A 19,893-nucleotide genomic window follows, 5' to 3' on the forward strand; every position below is an offset into this window, starting at 1 on the left:
TTTCAAATGTAAAAAGTGTTTTTTTTACATTCAAATGTTGAAAAACGTAGATCTACGTTTGGATTGTTTAAAGGGTTAAATGTGGCAATGAGGAGACTAGAGGTAGTGGAGATATTTGAGGGCAGTGTGGTGTGAATATTGAAAAGTCTTAACAGGGAGATTATAAATTGAAAGGTAGGGTTACCAAAAGTATAATTCCGAGGGCTTAGGAGGGGTTGTTACAGGGCATTTAGAGGATGACTTAAAATGGGATGATAGATGGTGTATAAATTTGGGGTGGAGAGGGAGAGGTATGGATTTTCAGGCAGGGTTGGAGGGGTATGGGTAAAGGAGGTTTTGAGGGGCTTGAACATTAAACAGGTTGTGCGAGTGCATTGAATAACGGAGAAAAGATTTTTTTTTTTTCTTTATAACTGATATTGGAGTGAGAGGTACAGTGCCTGCACTCTGAAGGAGGAGTTGGGATGTTGCCGTTAGTCATTTGAGGTATAAAGCATTCATATTGGACAAGATGGCAAGCTAGTGATTGATGGCAACTTCATTTTTATTTTTTTTTTTTATTAACACATTGGCCGATTCCCACCAAGGCAGGGTGGCCTGAAAAAGAACTTTCATCATTCACTCTATCACTGTCTTGCCAGAAGGGTGCTTTACACTACAGTTTATAAAACTGCAACATTAACACCCCTCCTTCAGAGTGCAGACACTGTACTTCCCATGTCCGGGACTCAAGTCTGGCCTGCTGGTTTCCTTGAATCCCTTCATAAATGTTACTTTGCTCACACTCCAACAGCATGTCAAGTATTAAAAATCATCTCTCTCCATTCACTCCTATCAAATATGCTCATGCATGCTTGCTGGAAGTCCAAGCCCCTCGCACACAAAACCTCCTTTACCACCCCCCCTTCCCTCCAGCCTTTCCTAGGCCGACCCCTACCCCGCCTTCCCTCCACTATAGATTTATACACTCGAAGTCATTCTGTTTTGTTCTATTCTCTCTAAATGTTCGAACCACCTCAACAACCCCCTCCTCAGCCCTCTGGATAATAGTTTTGGTAATCCCACACCTCCTAATTTCCAAACTACGAATTCTCTGCATTGTATCCACACCACACATTGCCCTCAGACTTGACATCGCTGCTGCCTCCAGCTCTATAAATATATTGAACAACCGTGGTGACATCACACATCTTTGTCTAAGGCCCACTTTTACTGGGAAATAATCTCCCCCTCCCACATACTCTAATGTGAGCCTCGCTATCCTCATAAAAGCTCTTCACTGCTTTCAGTAACCTACCTCCTATACCAAACACCTGCAACATCTGCCACATTGCCTCCCTATCCACCCTGTTATACGCCTTTTCCAAATCCATAAATGCCACAAAGACCTCTTTAGCCTTGCCTAAATACTGTTCACCTGTGTGTTTCACTGCAGATACTTGGTCTACACACCCCCTACCTTTCCTGAAGCCTCCTTGTTCTTCATCTATCCTACTGTCTTACTCTTTAATTCTTTCAATAATAACTCTACCATACACTTTACCAGATATACTGAACAGACTTATTCCCCTATAATTTTTGCACACTTATCCCCTTTGCCTTTATACAAAGGAACTCTGCATGCTTTCTGCCAATCCCTAGGTACCTTGCCCTCTTCCATACATTTATTAAATAATTGCACCAACCATTCCAAAACTATATCTACACCTGCTTTTAACATTTCTATCGTTATCCCATCAATCCCGGCTGCCTTACCCCCTTTCATTTTGCCTACTGCCTTATGAACTTCCCCACACTCACAACTGGCTCTTCCTCACTCCTACAAGAAGTTATTCCTCCTTGCCCTATACACGAAATCACTGCTTCCCTATCTTCATCAACATTTAACAATTCCTCAAAATATTCCCTCCATCTTCCCGATACCTCTAACTCTCCATTTAATAACTCTCGTCTCCTATTTTTAACTGACAAATTCATTTGTTCCCTAGGCTTCCTCAACTTATTAATGTCTCTCCAAAACTTTTCATTATTTTCAACAAAATTTGTTTATAACATCTCGCCCACTCATTTCCTCTTTTTACATTGCTTCACCACTCTTAACCTACCACTCACTCTCGCACTCGCGCTCGCGCTCGCTCTCCCGCTCTCTCCCGCTCTCCCCCGCTCTCCCCCGCTCTCCCCCGCTCTCCCCCACTCACTCCATATTCTCTCTCCATGTACTCTTACCTCCTTGCATCACTTTGTAAAAACCTCTCAAATGCTAACTTTTTCTCCCTCACTACTCTTTACATTATCACTCCACCATTCCTAGTAGGAAATGGGTGTAATAAAAAATTTTGACCGAAAAATGTTAACCATTTCAGGGTCCAGATCCCCAATCTGAAACTTGCCCACAGGGTCCAGGAATTTAAAAAAAAATTTAACTTGTGAAATGGTGGAGAATTTTTTTTTTTAAGGTAATAAAACTGCGAAATTTGATTGAAAATTAGCGAAATGAAGCTATTGCGAGTTTTGCTGTGTCGATGATATTTACGCATTGGTGATTTTGCCCACTGACTCCTATTTTAGGCCAATTGCATTGTTCCAGTTGACCAAATTCTTGACTATTTCGATAGTATCACTTTAAGTTTATCAATTGAGCACAAGAAACTACCCAATCAACTATTACAACTACCTACTAGTGATCAGAAATAGGTAGTTTGGCCAATTTCACACGGTTCAAAATATTCATTTCAAAATTAGGTCCAGAATAAACAATGCAGGCATTCCTGGCACTAAAATAACATTTCCTGTTTATTAGTTACATTTCCAGGCTTTACAGATGAATTTAGTTTAGAATTTTTATTTACAAAAAAAAAAAAAATTAGATTTGTTATGCAATATTGTAATAATTTTATAAATATCAGCGCATTCGAGAACATACATAAGACCCATCAGCTGTGTATTGGATGCATGATGTGATTTGTTTACTCTTGTACATCAGCAAAAATTGAACATTCTGGTACTTTGAGCTCAATTTAAAGCTGCTTTCAGTATTAAAAACAATCAAAATCATCTCAATTTCTGTAATACAGTAGGGCCCTGCTTTACGGCATTTCGCTTTGCGGTGTTCCGCTAGTACATTTCAAATTATGGCCAAAACTATATGGCTGCCCCCACCTGACTTTAATACGGTCACCGCGCCCCACCTGGTTTTTCATTCTATGTGAGCTCCGTAAGCACTACGTCTCTCCATTATGTCTGGAACCTCCAAAATTTCAAGTGTTTTTAAGTTATTTCATATTTTATGCATACTGTACTCTGATAATTATACTTATGTATACTTGTACCTAAATAAACTTGCACACTGCTGGCGTACAGGTACATTCTAAAATCAGTAAGTGTCTTATGTCTTGAGACGCCATATTAATAATGATAATCACTCATTAAACGTCGTATATTAACCCTTAAACGGTCCAAACAGACCGACGTTCAAATTCGTAGTGCTACAAAAGTAGATCTACTTTTTTTTACATTTTCAAATGTAAAACAAAAAGATTACATTTTTTTCATACTTTCAAATGTTGAAAAAACGTATGTATACGTTTGGCCCATTTAAGGGTTAATAACCCTTGTGGCTTAGCGCTTCTTTTTGATTATAATAATAATATGTTAATACACACATTTTCTTTTATCCATCTATATTTTTTCAGAATTACATAATAAACACGATACATAACATATAAAGATGATAAATACACCCCACAGTAGAATAAACATAAATGAGATGTGGTAGCCAGACAACTTGTACAAGTGACAGCAAGAATAACATTTTCTCTAGTCCAACATAGAGAAAATGTGTTATTGGGGGTAACTGTAGAAAATTATTCCTTTTGTAAGTTTATTCAGGTATACACAAATAGTTACATCGATTATCATACTTAGCATGTGTACAGTACCTAGGATAACCCAAAGTCAGACAGTGACTGACTTCCATTGCCTTCACTCAGAGCAGCATTTCTTCTAAAAATGGTGTTAGAGAGTGGGAGTGTTCCTCTTCATTTATTCTACCGTATCAATGTATACAACTTGTACGCAAACCAGATGTGTACACCTGGTTTGTTTACAAAACTTGCATTTACTGATTTGTTTACATAACTCTGCGCCTGTACTCTCATGTACTTATTCTCTGATTTATTTGTTTTATCTCGTTACTCACCCCGACCCCACATTAAGACTACAAATATTTTAAGGTAAGTAATGAGTGAACTGTGTATGCATTTTATCACTCTGGGGTACTTAAATGTCATTGAATATTGTGTAGGTGGGATGGCCTGGTATGGTAGTCTGGCTGGCTACCATACATACCACACCAGATTTCTTACAATAAATACTACTTGTCTCGCCCCAGTTTAAGACTACAAATATTTTAAGGTAAATAATGAGTGTACTATGTGTATTTTACTTTTTTGAATTTTTTTTAATGCATAGTTCTATTGCTAACTTTATATATGTTAGTGTAAACTTGATATCTAGTATTTTTATACATTTATAAGTGGGAAAAAAATATGGTGTTCCACTTTACGGCGATCTCCGCTTTACGGCAGTAGCCTGGAACCTAACCTGCCGTATAAGTGGGGTCCTCCTGTATATCTTCCATCCTATCAAGCGAGACCAAAAACCTGAAAACAACCGTAAAAACCATATGTAATTACACCACAGTCGGTTTTAATCCAAAAATAGTCGGTTTTCTCATTATGCACTGTGCTCCAGGATGTGTTTTATAGACCAAAATGTGATTAGTCACATGGGAGCCTTTACCAAATTCAACTTCATTAACAAAAGCACAAGGTGGGACCAAGTAAACCAGGTCCTAAATGATATGAACTGGGAAGATATCTTAAGCAACTCGGATCCAAACCTGTCTGGAAATAATTAACTGGTACTAGAGGTATGCTCAAGGAATATTCCTTTAAGAAAAGGGAAGAGTAGATGTAAACTAGAAAGAGAAAGATGCTCCCTATACAGGCGAAGAATAGCAGGGCGGCTAAAAGAGGCCAATATATCTGTAATAGAAAGGAGGCACTGGTCAGAGAAATAGCAAACATCGAACTTTAGCTAAAGGAATCTTACAGGAGTCAAGAGATGTAGGAAGAACTAAGTCATAAATGAAATTGAAAGAAATTCAAAATATTGCTTTTCTTATGCCAGATCTATGTAGAGAACATCCAGTATTGGGCCCCTACTTAGACGAGATGGGTCCTACACAGATGACGGCGAGGAAATGAGTGAACTACTCAAATCCCAATGCGACACTTTTTAGCAAGCTGCTAACTGGACTCAGTCGAAGACCTAAATGAATTTTTTTTTTTATGAGCAAGACACCTCTTCAAGGGGGGCTCCTTGGCGTGGTGAAGAGGCTCTTGGTCTGAGGAATTAGACCTGTCGGTCTCCTTCCTCAGACCGAACCTAATTACCCCCCAATCCCCCGTTCCTTATCCCATCCTCCCCATCCTCCCCTTTTTCCTTTCCTCCTCCTCCTCCCCACCCCTCCCTTTTGCCCTTCCTTTTTGGCCTTTTTTTTTTTTTTCCCCACAGGCACGCTAGTTCCTAGGTAGGGGAAAGGGTACCGGGGTCCATCCCATTCCGTTGAGGTTCTTGGCGGTGGCGTAGTTTGCCGTGGAATCTAGATTGCCTGGGGATGTCCCGATCCCTCTCCGGTATCCCGGAGGGTGGCTTTGGGTGTCTCGGGTGACGGGTGTATCTCTGGAAGCCACCTTTCGGATTCCGGGGGTGGTGGCCGAAGGAGGTATGCTTTGTGGTGGATTTCTGGCCGCCCTCTTTTGTCCACCGAGGTAGCTCGGCAGATGTGAGGTTGCTATCCCGGATTGCCGGTTTACTAGCATGATGGGTAGGGTATGGCACGGGTTCCATGCTGCATCTGCGCTACTTGCGGTGCTGAGGTCCTCTTGGGCGCAGGGGGAGATTTCTGGCCCTTTCATTCCTCCTAGGAACTATCCCTCCCCGGTCCCCCCTTTTTTTCTTTTTATTTTTCTTTTTTTCTTTTTTTTCTTGAAAACAAAAAGAAAGAAGTAACCTAACCATGGCAGCCCTAGTCCATGAACCTGCTACCCCCGGGCCCCTTCTTGATACCGCACCCCGTTCTGACCCCACCTCGTCTTTGGACCACTCTTTGGACACTCCTTATGCCTCTGTATCTCTTGCCGGTGCCGTTTCCTCACCCGCTTCAGGTACCGAGGCCTCGACTGACTCCTTCGATTTATCTGACCTTCGCTCTCCTCTGACTATGCTTCCGGCCTCTCCCTCTACGGTGCGGCAATTTTCGAATCGCCAACCCGTTCCACGTCGGACCAACTCTGGTCCCACGCCTAAACGCCAACGACAATTACCTGCTGCTGATACTTCTCCACCTTCTCGTTCTTCTCAGAAAAGATCGACACGTCCTTCACTACCTTTCCACGCTCAGTTTCAGACTGCACAATGGACTAAATTCTTCACTTTACGACCGACTTCCTCTACTGCCTATCTTTCTGACCACAGTATTGGCAAGGCACTCCTACGCCATGTTGGTAAAGATATTTCTTTTCATGCTCTTAAGAGCGGTATGCGCATCATCACCGTACAGAATGCTACCCAGGCTCATGAGCTTTCTAGTCTTTCCCATATCGATACTGTTCCTGTCACTATTGAAAAAGATCATTCCCTCAATTCTTGTAGTGGTACCGTCATTCTGCCCCATACCATAGTTCAACAAAATTTCCAGACATTTGGCACTGACATTCTTGAACAGCTGGAACTCCAAGATCTCCCAATCCTCAAGGTAGACACTTAGGCTCTTCCTGCCCGTGGGCGGAGACGATACCCTAGCAATGTGGCTCGTTAAACTTTTGACAGCCGTGAACTCCCATCCTCAGTTTATGTAGCAGGACATCGGTTACAAGTTCAAAAGGTGATCCCTACACCGCAAGTGTAGAAATTGCTGGCGATTTGATTTGGCCATCCAGCGAAATATTGCAGATCCATAGCCAAATGCCCAGTCTGTGGTGCCGATGACCATTCTAATACGTCTTGCAATCGACCTCCCTCTTGCCTTAATTGTCATGAGGCTCGCCCTTCGTACTCTCGCCGTTGTCAAGTCTACTTAAACGAGCGGGAAATCCGTTACCTCAAAGAGGCAGAAGGTCTCACTTATGCCATGGCAGTTTCTCATCTCCGCCTCCAAGGGAGACTACCTCGTGTTCCTTATTCCCGTGTTTCAAAACGTCCCCCCACTTCTGGTATCCCATCTTCTGCACCCACCTCTGTGGTTGCCTCTCCCATAGTCACTCCTGTATCTAATTCTTTTGCTGTCCTCGGCTCAGACGTCCCTACTTCAACGCCTCAGTCTGATCTCACTTCGTGTTCTCTCACAAGCCTCAGTAGCGACGAGATCTCGTATGACACCTCCTTCCAATCGTCCCTCTACTTCTCAAAAGTCAAAAAAGGTCCGTTAACACCTCCTACCCATCTTCCACCTCCTCATTTTACCTTCCCTGTCTCTGTACCTGGTTGTTCCCCTCTCACTGGCTCTGTTACAAGTATAGAGGTTCACCCTCCTCCTCGAACTGTACCTTCCTCCCCTGTTCCCTCCCAAGTTTCTTCCTCTTCTGCCACCTCCCAGGTTTCTGCCTCTTCTGTCCCCTTCCACACTTATCCAGTTCCCTCCACCCTTTTGCCCCCTTCCCCTCCCACCTTGGTAGAGTCCAATACAGTTCCAATCTTTACTCATCCTCCCCCTACCATTTCCAATATTGTCTCCCATACGACGTCTCTGAATTCTGAAACACTTGAAGCAATCTGAATATATTGCAGAGACCAAACCACCAATGGACACTGGTCCACCCTCCGCTCCTTCTCTCTCCTCTACTCCATCTGCGCAACTCCTTTCTTCACAGCGCACCGTTCCTTCACTGCTTGAACGTTTTCCACTGCCTCTGCATGTGGACTTTTCTAACCCCTCTAGTCTGTAGGAACCCTTACCTGCGGATTTCAGGTTTCTCTCCCAGTTGTACCCTGTTGGTGTTTGCTTACAGGAACCAAAATTACACTCTGCTGTTATCTCTCCCATCTCAGGCTATAATTTATTGTATTATTCAGATCCTTTTCCTGATGGGACCTTTAATGAAAGTGCCCTTCTTCTACGCACTGATATTCCGTACCATCAGTTATTTGTTCGTACTTCGCTGCATTACACAGCAGCCCGTATCCACTTGCATAGGTGGTATACGCTCTGTTCTTTATATCTCTCTCCTTCTCGAGCATTATCTATTCCGGATATTGCCTTTCTTGTTTCGTCATTACCGCCACCGATTCTGTTACTTGGTGATTTTAATGCCCACCATTTCCTCTGGGGGGGGGTCCCACTGTGATTCCCGTGCCATTCAGTTAGAGGCTTTTCTTGCCACCCACCCCCTCCATGTTTTAAATACAGGTACTCACACCCATTTTGATCCTCGGACACACACTCTCTCTTGCATCGATCTCTGCCTGCTCTTCCTCCGCCGCATTAGACTTGGTCTGTTCTCCCGGACTTACATGACAGTGATCATTTCACAATCATTCTTACTTCCCCTTTATATTCACCACCTCTTCGCATCCCATGCTGGCAATTTGATCGGGCAAATTGGAACCTTTACTCACACCTAACTGTTTTTAGAGAGGTTCTTCGTCCTCCATCGATGAGCTTTTACACCTCTTCTCGTCCTCCGTTTTAACCGCAGCTTCTCATTCTATACCCCAAACTTCGGGCGGACATTCTCAGAAATGAGTGCCTTGGTGGTCTCCTGCTTGTGCTCGTGCAGTACGTTTGAAACGCGCTGCATGGGGCAGGTACCGGTACAATAGAACCACAGAAAGACTTCTTGATTTTAAGCAGAAGCGTGCGATCGCTCGCCGTGTCATCAGTGACGCTAAACGCACTTGCTGGCGAGATTGTCTCCACCATCACCTCTGCTTCCTCTGAGTGCAGTCTGGAAAAAAGTACGAAAACTGAGTGGTAAATATTCTCCTGACCCGGCTCCTGTTCTGCGGGTTGCCGGTGTTATAGCAAACCCACTAGATGTTGCCAATGAAATTGGCAATCATCTGGTCCGTATTTCTCAGGGACTCCGTCTATGCCCCTCATTTCTTTCCTCAAAGTCTGCCAGAGTTAGCACCCTTGGACTTTTCTTCTCTCAGAGAACAGTATAATGTGCCTTTTACACTTCAAGAACTGGAGGCAACACTCTCAGCTTGCCGATCATCGGCAGCTGGGCCCGACGACATTCATATTCGTATGCTACAACATTTACATCAATCAGCCCTTGCAGTCCTATTGCGCCTTTACAATCTTATTTGGTCACAAGGAGTTCTTCCACAGCTGTGGAAATCCGCCATTGTTCTCCCTTTCCGCAAACCAGGCACTACGGGACATGAAACCTCCCACTATCGTCCCATTGCTCTTACCAGTGCAGTTTGCAAAGTGATGGAACGCCTAGTAAATAGACGTATAGTGTGGTATTTAGAGAGAAATAACAGTCTCTCCACTCGTCAATATGGCTTTCGTAAGGGACGTTCTACCATAGACCCCTTACTACGCTTGGATACGTATGTTCGTAATGCCTTTGCGAATAACCACTCAGTTATTGCCATATTTTTTGACCTTGAGAAGGCATATGACACAACTTGGAGGTATAATATTTTAGCCCAAGCCCACTCCTTAGGCCTTCGAGGCAATCTACCATCCTTAAGAACTTTTTAACTGACATGCATTTCCGTGTTAGGGTTAGTAATGTGCTCTCCCCGGACTTTATCCAAGCTGAAGGTGTCCCCCAGGGATGTGTTCTGAGCACAACACTTTTTCTCCTTGCTATTAATGATTTGGCCTCTAGTCTTCCATCAAATATTTGGTCATCACTCTGTTGATGACTTCGCTATTGCCTGTGCAGGCGCTGACTGTCGCCTCATTAGTTTCTCTCCAGCATGCAGTCGACCGTGTTTCCAATTGGGCCACCACACGTGGGTTTAAATTTTCCAGCACTAAAACCCACCAAATTACTTTCACTAGACGCTCTGTCATCTCAGATCATCCTTTGTACCTTTATGGCTCCCGTATCCCTGAACGTGATAGTCAAGTTTCTGGGCCTCCTCTTTGATCGTAGGTTATCCTGGAAACCTCGCATTACCTCTCTGAAGGCAACTTGTCACAGCCGGCTGAACCTTCTTAAAACCCTTGCTCATCTTTCATGGGGAGCTGATCGTCGAACCCTCCTTCGCCTACATTCCACCCTTATTTTATCGAAACTTGATTATGGTGACCAGATCTATTCAGCGGCATCTCCTGCTACTCTCTAGCCTTAACCCCATTCATTACCAAGGATTACGTTTATGCCTTGGTGCTTTTCGCTCTTCCCCTGTCGAGAGCCTCTATGCAGAAGCGAACGTTCCATCCTTATCCGATCGCCGTGATGCCCATTGCCTTCGCTACTATGTACGCTCTCATGATCTCCGCAATCCTTCCATTTATAGAATGGTCACTGATATTAGTAGACATTCTTTATTTGTTTGCCGCCCCTGTTTACTCCGTCCCTTCTCTCTTCACCTTCATTCGCTCTTGTCTTCTCTTCAATTACCACCTTTCTATGTTCATGTAGCATCTCATTTTTCCCTACCCCCCTGGGAAGTTCCAGCTGTTCGAGTCTGTTCTTTCTCTCTCTCCCTTGCTTGAAAGCCCAACTGTCTACAGTCGCTTCCCGCTCTTTTTCTTAACCACTTTCACTCTCATTCTCATGCCATTGCTGTGTACACAGATGGCTCTAAGTCTTCTGACGGCGTAGGATTTGCAGCAGTGTTTCTGGACAGCGTCGTACGAGGGCATTTGCTATCTTCGGCTAGTATTTTTACTGCTGAATTGTATGCCATCCTTGCAGCACTTATCCGTATTGCATCTATGCCTGTGTCATCATTTGTGGTTGTCTCACTCCCTTAGTGCTTTACAGGCTATACAGAAATTTGATACACCTCGCCCCTTAGTCCTCCGTATCCAACTTTGGCTACGCCGCATCTTTACCAAGCATAAAGATAGTTTTTTGTTGGGTCCCTGGTCATGTTGACGTACAGGGCAATGAACAGGCAGACACTGCTGCGCGGTCAGCAGTACATGACCTACCAGTTTCATATAGAGGTATTCCATTTACGGACTATTTTGCTGCAATATCTTCCCACCTTCACACCCGTTGGCAACACCGTTGGTCTACTATGCTCGGCAACAAACTTCAATCTATTAAACCATGTATAGGTTACTGGCCGTCTTCTTATCACCAGTGTCGAGGTTGGGAGACTACTCTCTCCCGTCTTCGCATTGGCCATACTCGTCTTACTCATGGATATCTCATGGAGAGGGCCCTGCTCCTCTGTGAGAATTGCCAAGCTCCATTATCAGTCAGCCACATTCTGTTGGACTGCCCACTTTATCAATGAGCATGCAGAATTTACCTCCGTCGTCGTCTTCGCTCCGCTGCTCTCTCTTTACTTTCCCTTCTCGCTGATGGACCCACCTTTCATCCGGACACTCTCATTGACTTTTTGACAACAACTGACTGACTTCACAAATTCTGATACCTTCAGCCCTTTCTACTTCAATCTCTTGCTACCCTCTACCCCCGTACTATCCCCTGCCCCGCTGTTTTCTGTAACCTACTGATCATCCCTCCTCCCTTCTGCCATCCAATACCCTCGCTTCCTTCCCTACCCTGCAGCGCTGTATAGCCCTTGTGGCTTAGTGCTTCTTTTTGATTATAATAATTAATAATGAGCAAGACACAGAATTTTGGTAGATTTAAACCTGATGTCCTGACACCAAATGACTTCGAAAAGGCTATAAATGACATGCCCATGCACTCTTCCCCAGGCCCAGACTTGTGGAATTCTATGTTCATCAAGAACTGCAAGAAACCTGCATCATGTACTTTTAACATCCTATGGAGAGGGAGCATGGACACAGAGGTCGTCCCACATCTGCTAAAAAGAAAACAGACATAGCCCCACTCCACAAAGGGGGCAGTAAAGCAATAGCAAAGAACTACAGACTGATAGTGCTAACATCCCTTATCACGAGAATCTTTGAAAAGGTTCTAAGAAGCTAGATTGCCTCTCATCTAGATACCCATCAGTTACACAACCCAGGGCAACATGGGTTTAGAGCAGGTCACTTGTGGAGAACTGGATAGATAAGTACACTTAACTGCATGAAGCAACATATGGCAATCGGTACTTATCTGTTAACAGCACAATGTCCAGCAGCCTCTCCCTGGCAATCCCTTTGGGGTGCCTTTCCAGAACCCACCGTGGCCGTAGATTAATCTTGCCCAGTTGTCCTTAGGCTAGTATAGACAGTTTGACCTGTCAATATTTAGACTCGTTCAATTTTGAAGCTAATGTATTTTAAACTGAATATTTTATTTATAAACACAGTTTCTCCTCACTTAGCGAGATACTCATTTACCGATGCCTTGGACGTACAACGGGCTCTGACCTGTATTTATGCCTAAGTGTATACAGGTCTCCCTCAACATTCATGAGGGTTAGGGGATCAATAGCCTTGTGAATGTTGAAAAATCGCGAATGTTTGGTGCAAAACACTCCCCACACCACCAGTGTGGTGAGTGTTTTGTTCATTATTTGCTGTTAAACTACAGTATATATAATGTAAACCCATTCACGACTTCATGTTGGAATGGCTTTTCAGACAGGTATTCGACGGTGGCTTCATGTGTTTACTCTTGAACACAGCAAAGAATCAAACATTTCTGCTACTGCTAATAATAACAATAGTAGTAGTAGTAGTAATAATAATAATAATTATAATAATAAATATGATAGAATTGAAGAAGGAAATTGTACAAGAATAGGAGGGAGTGGTTGACACATCGTCTGTGTGGCTTTGTTTATGTTGGAGTGAGCATTAGTCTCCCTGCTCTTCCAAACATTTCACAATAATTCATTGTTTGGTGCTTGTAGATTGAGTGCGACTGGAGTGGTAGAGGCAGTGGTATTTAATAACGTTATAAATAATAATAATACATATTAATAACTATTATATTATTATTATATGTTATATATTATTATTATATTATGTTATATATTGTTATATTATGTTATATTATTATATTATGTTATACATTATTATTATATTATGTTATATATTGTTATATTATGTTCTATATTATTATTATATTATGTTATATATTGTTATATTATGTTATATATTGTTATATTATGTTATATATTGTTATGTTATATATTATTATTATATTATATATATTGTTATATTATGTTATATATTATATTATGTTATATATTATTATTATATTATGTTATATATTGTTATATTATGTTATATATTATTGTTATATTATGTTATATATTATTATTATATTATGTTATATATTATTATTATATTATGTTATATATTGTTATATTATATATTATTATTATATTATGTTATATAATATTATATTATGTTATATATTATTATTGTTATATATTATTGTTATATATTATTGTTATATTATGTTAATATTGTTATATTGTTATATATTATTGTTATATATTATTGTTATATTATGTTAATATTGTTATATTGTTATATATTATATTTATTATATTTTTATATTATATTATATTATTATTATATTATATTATTATTATATTATATTATTATATTATTATTATTATTATATTATTTATATTATATTATTATTATGTTATATTATTATATTGTTATATTATTATATTATCATTATATTAATATTATATTATTATATTATTATATTAATATATTATTATATTATATTTTATTATTTTTTTTTTATTATCACACTGGCCGATTCCCACCAAGGCAGGGTGGCCCGAAAAAGAAAAACTTTCACCATCATTCACTCCATCACTGTCTTGCCAGAAGGGTGCTTTACACTACAGTTTTTAAACTGCAACATTAACACCCCTCCTTCAGAGTGCAGGCACTGTACTTCCCATCTCCAGGACTCAAGTCCGGCCTGCCGGTTTCCCTGAATCCCTTCATAAATGTTACTTTGCTCACACTCCAACAGCACGTCAAGTATTAAAAACCATTTGTCTCCATTCACTCCTATCAAACACGCTCGTGCATTCCTGCTGGAAGTCCAAGCCCCTCGCACACAAAACCTCCTTTACCCCCTCCCTCCAACCTTTCCTAGGCCGATCCCTACCCTGCCTTCCTTCCACTACAGACTGATACACTCTTGAAGTCATTCTGTTTCGCTCCATTCTCTCTACATGTCCGAACCACCTCAACAACCCTTCCTCAGCCCTCTGGACAACAGTTTTGGTAATCCCGCACCTCCTCCTAACTTCCAAACTACGAATTCTCTGCGTTATATTCACACCACACATTGCCCTCAGACATGACATCTCCACTGCCTCCAGCCTTCTCCTCGCTGCAACATTCATCACCCATGCTCCACACCCATATAAGAGCGTTGGTAAAACTATACTCTCATACATTCCCCTCTTTGCCTCCAAGGACAAAGTTCTTTGTCTCCACAGACTCCTAAGTGCACCACTCACTCTTTTTCCCTCATCAATTCTATGATTCACCTCATCTTTCATAGACCCATCCGCTGACACGTCCACTCCCAAATATCTGAATACATTCACCTCCTCCATACTCTCTCCCTCCAATCTGATATTCAATCTTTCATCACCTAATCTTTTTGTTATCCTCATAACCTTACTCTTTCCTGTATTCACCTTTAATTTTCTTCTTTTGCACACCCTACCAAATTCATCCACCAACCTCTGCAACTTCTCTTCAGAATCTCCCAAGAGCACAGTGTCATCAACAAAGAGCAGCTGTGACAACTCCCACTTTGTGTGATTCTTTATCTTTTAACTCCACGCCTCTTGCCAAGACCCTCGCATTTACTTCTCTTACAACCCCATCTATAAATATATTAAACAACCACGGTGACATCACACATCCTTGTCTAAGGCCTACTTTTACTGGGAAAAAATTTCCCTCTTTCCTACATACTCTAACTTGAGCCTCACTATCCTCGTAAAAACTCTTCACTGCTTTCAGTAACCTACCTCCTACACCATACACTTGCAACATCTGCCACATTGCCCCCCTATCCACCCTGTCATACACCTTTTCCAAATCCATAAATGCCACAAAGACCTCTTTAGCCTTATCTAAATACTGTTCACTTATATGTTTCACTGTAAACACCTGTAAACAACAGTATTTTATTATATTATATTATTATTATTTTATATTATATATATATTAATATATTAGTATTATATTATATCATTATTATATTATATATCATTATTATATTATATATATATTATTATATATTATTATATATATTAAATACCACTGCCTCAACCGCTGCCTCACCCACTGCCTCAACCGCTGCCTCACCCACTGCCTCAACCGCTGCCTCACCCACTGCCTCAACCGCTGCCTCACCCACTGCCTCAACCGCTGCCTCACCCACTGCCTCAACCGCTGCCTCTACCACTCCAGTCGCACTCAATCTACAAGCGCCAAACAATGAATTATTGTGAAATGTTTGGAAGAGCACAGAGACTAATGCTCACTCCAGCATAAACAAAGCCACACAGACGATGTGTCAACCACTCCCTCCTATTTTTGTACAATTTCTTTCTTCAATTCTATCGTATTTATTATTATTGTTATTGTTAGTTATTGTTAGTTATTATTATTATTATTACTATTATTATTACTATTATTATTGTTATTAGCAGTAGCAGAAATGTTTGATTCTTTGCTGTGTTCAAGATTAAACACATGATGCCACCGTCCAATACCTGTCCAAATAGCCATTCCAATATGCAGTCATGACTGGGTTTACATAATTTATACTGTAGTTTAATTGCAAATTATGAACAAACAAAACACTCGCCACACTGGTGGGAGGGCTGGCTTCCAGTTGCGGGGGTCGGGAGGGAGGGTAGTAGGGACTCACAGGTGGTGGGAAACTTAAATATGATTTGGAGGCTGGGAATTTGGCGGTTGGGATTCGCGAATGTGTGAAGCCCGCGAAAATTGAAAACGCGAATGTTGAGGGAGACCTGTATTAGATCTGATTTCCATTATTTTGTTTATATCAATGTACAGTACACTACTGTATAAACAATTAAAACATACCAGAAATGGTGCGAAGGTGATATTAAAACAATATCAAAGATGGTTGTCACAAACCCATTACCATCATAGTATGCCCCCTCGCTTAGTGGTGAATTCGTTTAATGGCGTGGTCTTAGGAACGGAACTCCATCGTTAAGCGAGGAGAGGCTTTATTCAGATATGTACTGTTATAGCTAATCTACATAGCTATTCTACCCAATTTCCTGTTGACTGAGGAGTAATTTATTCCCCTGTATGTGGCTTTCAGCATGCATGTCCTTATTTCAGATTGAACAAGACCTTGGTATTACATTAATTTTTTAGAGCTTGCACATGCAAGAAATTAATGTCTATTGGCTAAAGATGCATGTTAAATCCTAGACTGTCTAATGCTAAAATTTCTTAATTTGCTCATTGTTACAACAGGTTGCTTTCACAACACGCATCTACCACCCAAATATTAACAGCAATGGTTCCATATGTTTGGATATTCTCAGGAGCCAATGGAGTCCAGCCTTAACTATTTCTAAAGGTATGTATGTACAGGACCACAGTTATGATGTGCTGCACTGTCTTCAATGTTAATTTCATTAATTTGTGAAAGTTCATCTCCAATTTGATTATGGTGATAGGATGATAGGTAGTGCTTTACCACCCATTACTCCATTTTTTCTAATTACCATAGACTGTCTTTTAACATGGTAGTTACGTTTCTGTAAGCAGTTTTAGTGAAAACCATGTTAGAAGAACTTGTGGGGGAAAATAGGGTTAGTCCTGGGAGCCCCCTAAAAGCCAAACAACTTTGTTAGACCAACAGATCTTACAAAAATAAATGAGTATGTAATTGTAGGTCATTGTCGTGATATATTACTGCTCAAGACTTCAGGTGCATTAGAAATAATAGTATTTCCTACGTTAAATTGTGGGTAATGGTGTTTGTAGATGATTGTGAAGAGTGGATATGAATGGTGTGGCCCTACTGGGCTGAGGTGGATGGTTGTTGGTTGTCAGCAGAAGTGGATGGTAGAGGTTCTGGTACTAAAGTCGATGGTTGTATTGGAGTGTGCATAAATTCTGTAATGGATCTCTGGGCTCTTTTACCCTGCAGTACATTATACAGCTGATGGTAAGGCATCATCAGCTAGTCTGGACCCTGTTTCAGAGCACTGCTTCTAGATTAGTTAGGGTCCTCTTCAGTGAAAGTCTGCTAGTTTAGCAGCAACATGGAACTGCTCGCATAACTGCTGCAATGTTAAGGGGGTGACGAACGTTTTGGATTGTTTTTTTCCTTTTGTATAATGTCAGTGAAATTTTTACTCTGAATTAAACAGCATTTGAAACTGTGTTTTTAGTGACTTTTCATTGAAGTTAGAAAAATATATTGTGCTCTATTCTCTAGGGCTTCAACTTTTCCACTACTACAAAATTGGTAAGACGTAAAATGTTCTAGTCGACACGAGATGAAAAATAAAGGCCTAAATAATATTACATGACAATTTCTTGAAAATGTTAGTAGATTGCATTAAAAAAAGTTGAAGTTAGTGTTTTTTTTTTCTTGGAGGGGGGATCAATAAAAACAAAATGGCAAGGTTTATCGCAGTTCCTTTGTGTATTTCTGCAGAACCATCACTCCTCAGTAAGCTGTCCAAAAATCATGGCATTCTGTCCAGTAGTTATCGATAATTGTGGCTACAAACATCAATAACTTGTTCCTGAGATAAACCATTTATTTTACTTTTTTTTGTGCGTGTGAAACTCCATTGTCGCCACATGCCAAATCTCAGCGACCGACACCCACCACCTCTGATCAGCGACCCTCAGGCCACTGGGGTTCTAGCGGTGTGTGGAGATCCGTAGTTGATTCAGAAGGTGCCAACTAGTATATTTGGATAGAAGCAATCGTAAAAATTGTAATTTTTTGGAGTAAAAACACAAACACACACACACACACACACACACAAACACACACACACACACACACACACACACACACACACACACACACACACACACACACACACACACACACACACACACACACACACACACGTGAAGCAGTATCGCTAAATAGTGCTCCCAGGATTTAGCGTTTTAGTGGCTGTCCTAAGATATTATTAGCGGTCATCGTACGTGAGTGAATCAGTGAACATACCTACAAGAGTGTAATAGCTTTCAAGAGTGCGAATAATGTGATAGGATCAAGAATTTTACAATTTAAATTTGAATGAAATTTGAGTGAGGGAGCTGATCAGGCTACTGGCCGCAGTGTTGACACAAAATATCCAAACAGTTAATTGGGTTAACGGTGTGATCTGAAATATTAACAAATACATATGTTGGTTGATTATAGCAGCAGTGTAGTGATAAGGTCATAAAAGAGTGATTAAGTAAATACTGAAAGTAAGAAAAAATTAGTCAATCCCCAGCTGTTGGTGTTGTGAAGGTAGCTAACATCATCAGACTTGTTATGACCATAATACTGTACTAAAGAAAAAAGAGGGAATACCAAGTATTAAAAGAAAAATAAAATAAAAACTTGAATGTATGATAAAGTTCCTGAAGGAGTTACAAATTGAAGGAGTTGATAGCAGCCGACCAGCAGGAACCTCCAGTGTTGTGCAGACGACATCACTTGCCTATTTGTGGTTAATTTTGGTTAGTGTCTAAAGTCTCAGTGTCTCGCCCTGCTGGTTGTATGCTATACCATCTCTCTCTCCCTATTTCAGTACCAGGAGATAGATAGTGGTTAGTAAATTATCTAAATATCGCCAGGTAAACTCCAGAAGTTGTGTAGCCTAGTGAACCCCCCCCCCCCGTTTTTCTGAGGGACAAGCTAGTAAACAAGTACGCACATACAAACACACGTGTGCACCCGTAATTATTGTTATAATAAACAGTATATATTAATAAGGAATTGAGTGAGAAAAAATAATCCTATAATCTTCAAAAAGTAAAGTAGCGTAGTGTGCGGAGATCTGGGCCGGGAGAGTACCGGTGAACCAACAACAATAACAAATAGTGTTAACGTAACCCCCCCCCCCCTCTTTTTCAAAGAACAAGCTAGTAAACACACACACACACAAACACAAGTGTACGCAATTAATATTATATAGTATATATTAGTGCATATTAATAAGGAATTGATTGGGAAAATTTTTTTTTATAATCTTCAAAAGAGTAGCGTAGCCTAGTGTGCGCACGCACACCCACACACCCACACACACCCACCCACACACACCCACCCACCCCCACCCACCCACCCACCCACACACACCCCCACACACCCCCACCCACCCACCCCCACACACCCCCACACACCCCCACCCACCCACCCACACACACCCCCACCCACCCACACACACCCCCACACACCCCCACCCACCCACACACCCCCACACACCCCCACCCACCCACCACACCCACACACACCCACACACACCCACACACCCACCCACACCCACACACCCACCCACACACCCACCCACCCACACACCCACCCACCCACCCACACACCCACCCACCCACCCCCACACACACACCCACACACACCCACACACACCCACACACCCACACACACCCACACACACCCACACACACCCACACACACACCCACACACACACACCCACACACCCACACCCACACACACCCACCCACACACCCACCCACCCACACACCCACC

The 19,893-nt window shown here is 41.5% G+C and overlaps 1 protein-coding gene across 2 annotated transcripts in view; it reads left to right on the top strand.

Moving 5' to 3' along the window:
• Positions 1 to 19,893, top strand: part of eff (ubiquitin-conjugating enzyme E2 eff) — a 104,554-nt gene that overhangs the window by 48,649 nt on the left and 36,012 nt on the right. For both annotated transcript variants that reach the window (XM_053772003.2, XM_053772004.1), the window contains one exon: positions 16,640 to 16,745. In XM_053772003.2, the coding sequence (XP_053627978.1) occupies positions 16,640 to 16,745 (106 nt within the window). The remainder of the gene's footprint in view (positions 1 to 16,639; positions 16,746 to 19,893) is intronic.

This window comes from Cherax quadricarinatus, chromosome 8 (genome assembly GCF_038502225.1).
Source record: "Cherax quadricarinatus isolate ZL_2023a chromosome 8, ASM3850222v1, whole genome shotgun sequence".
NCBI lineage: Eukaryota > Metazoa > Arthropoda > Malacostraca > Decapoda > Parastacidae > Cherax > Cherax quadricarinatus.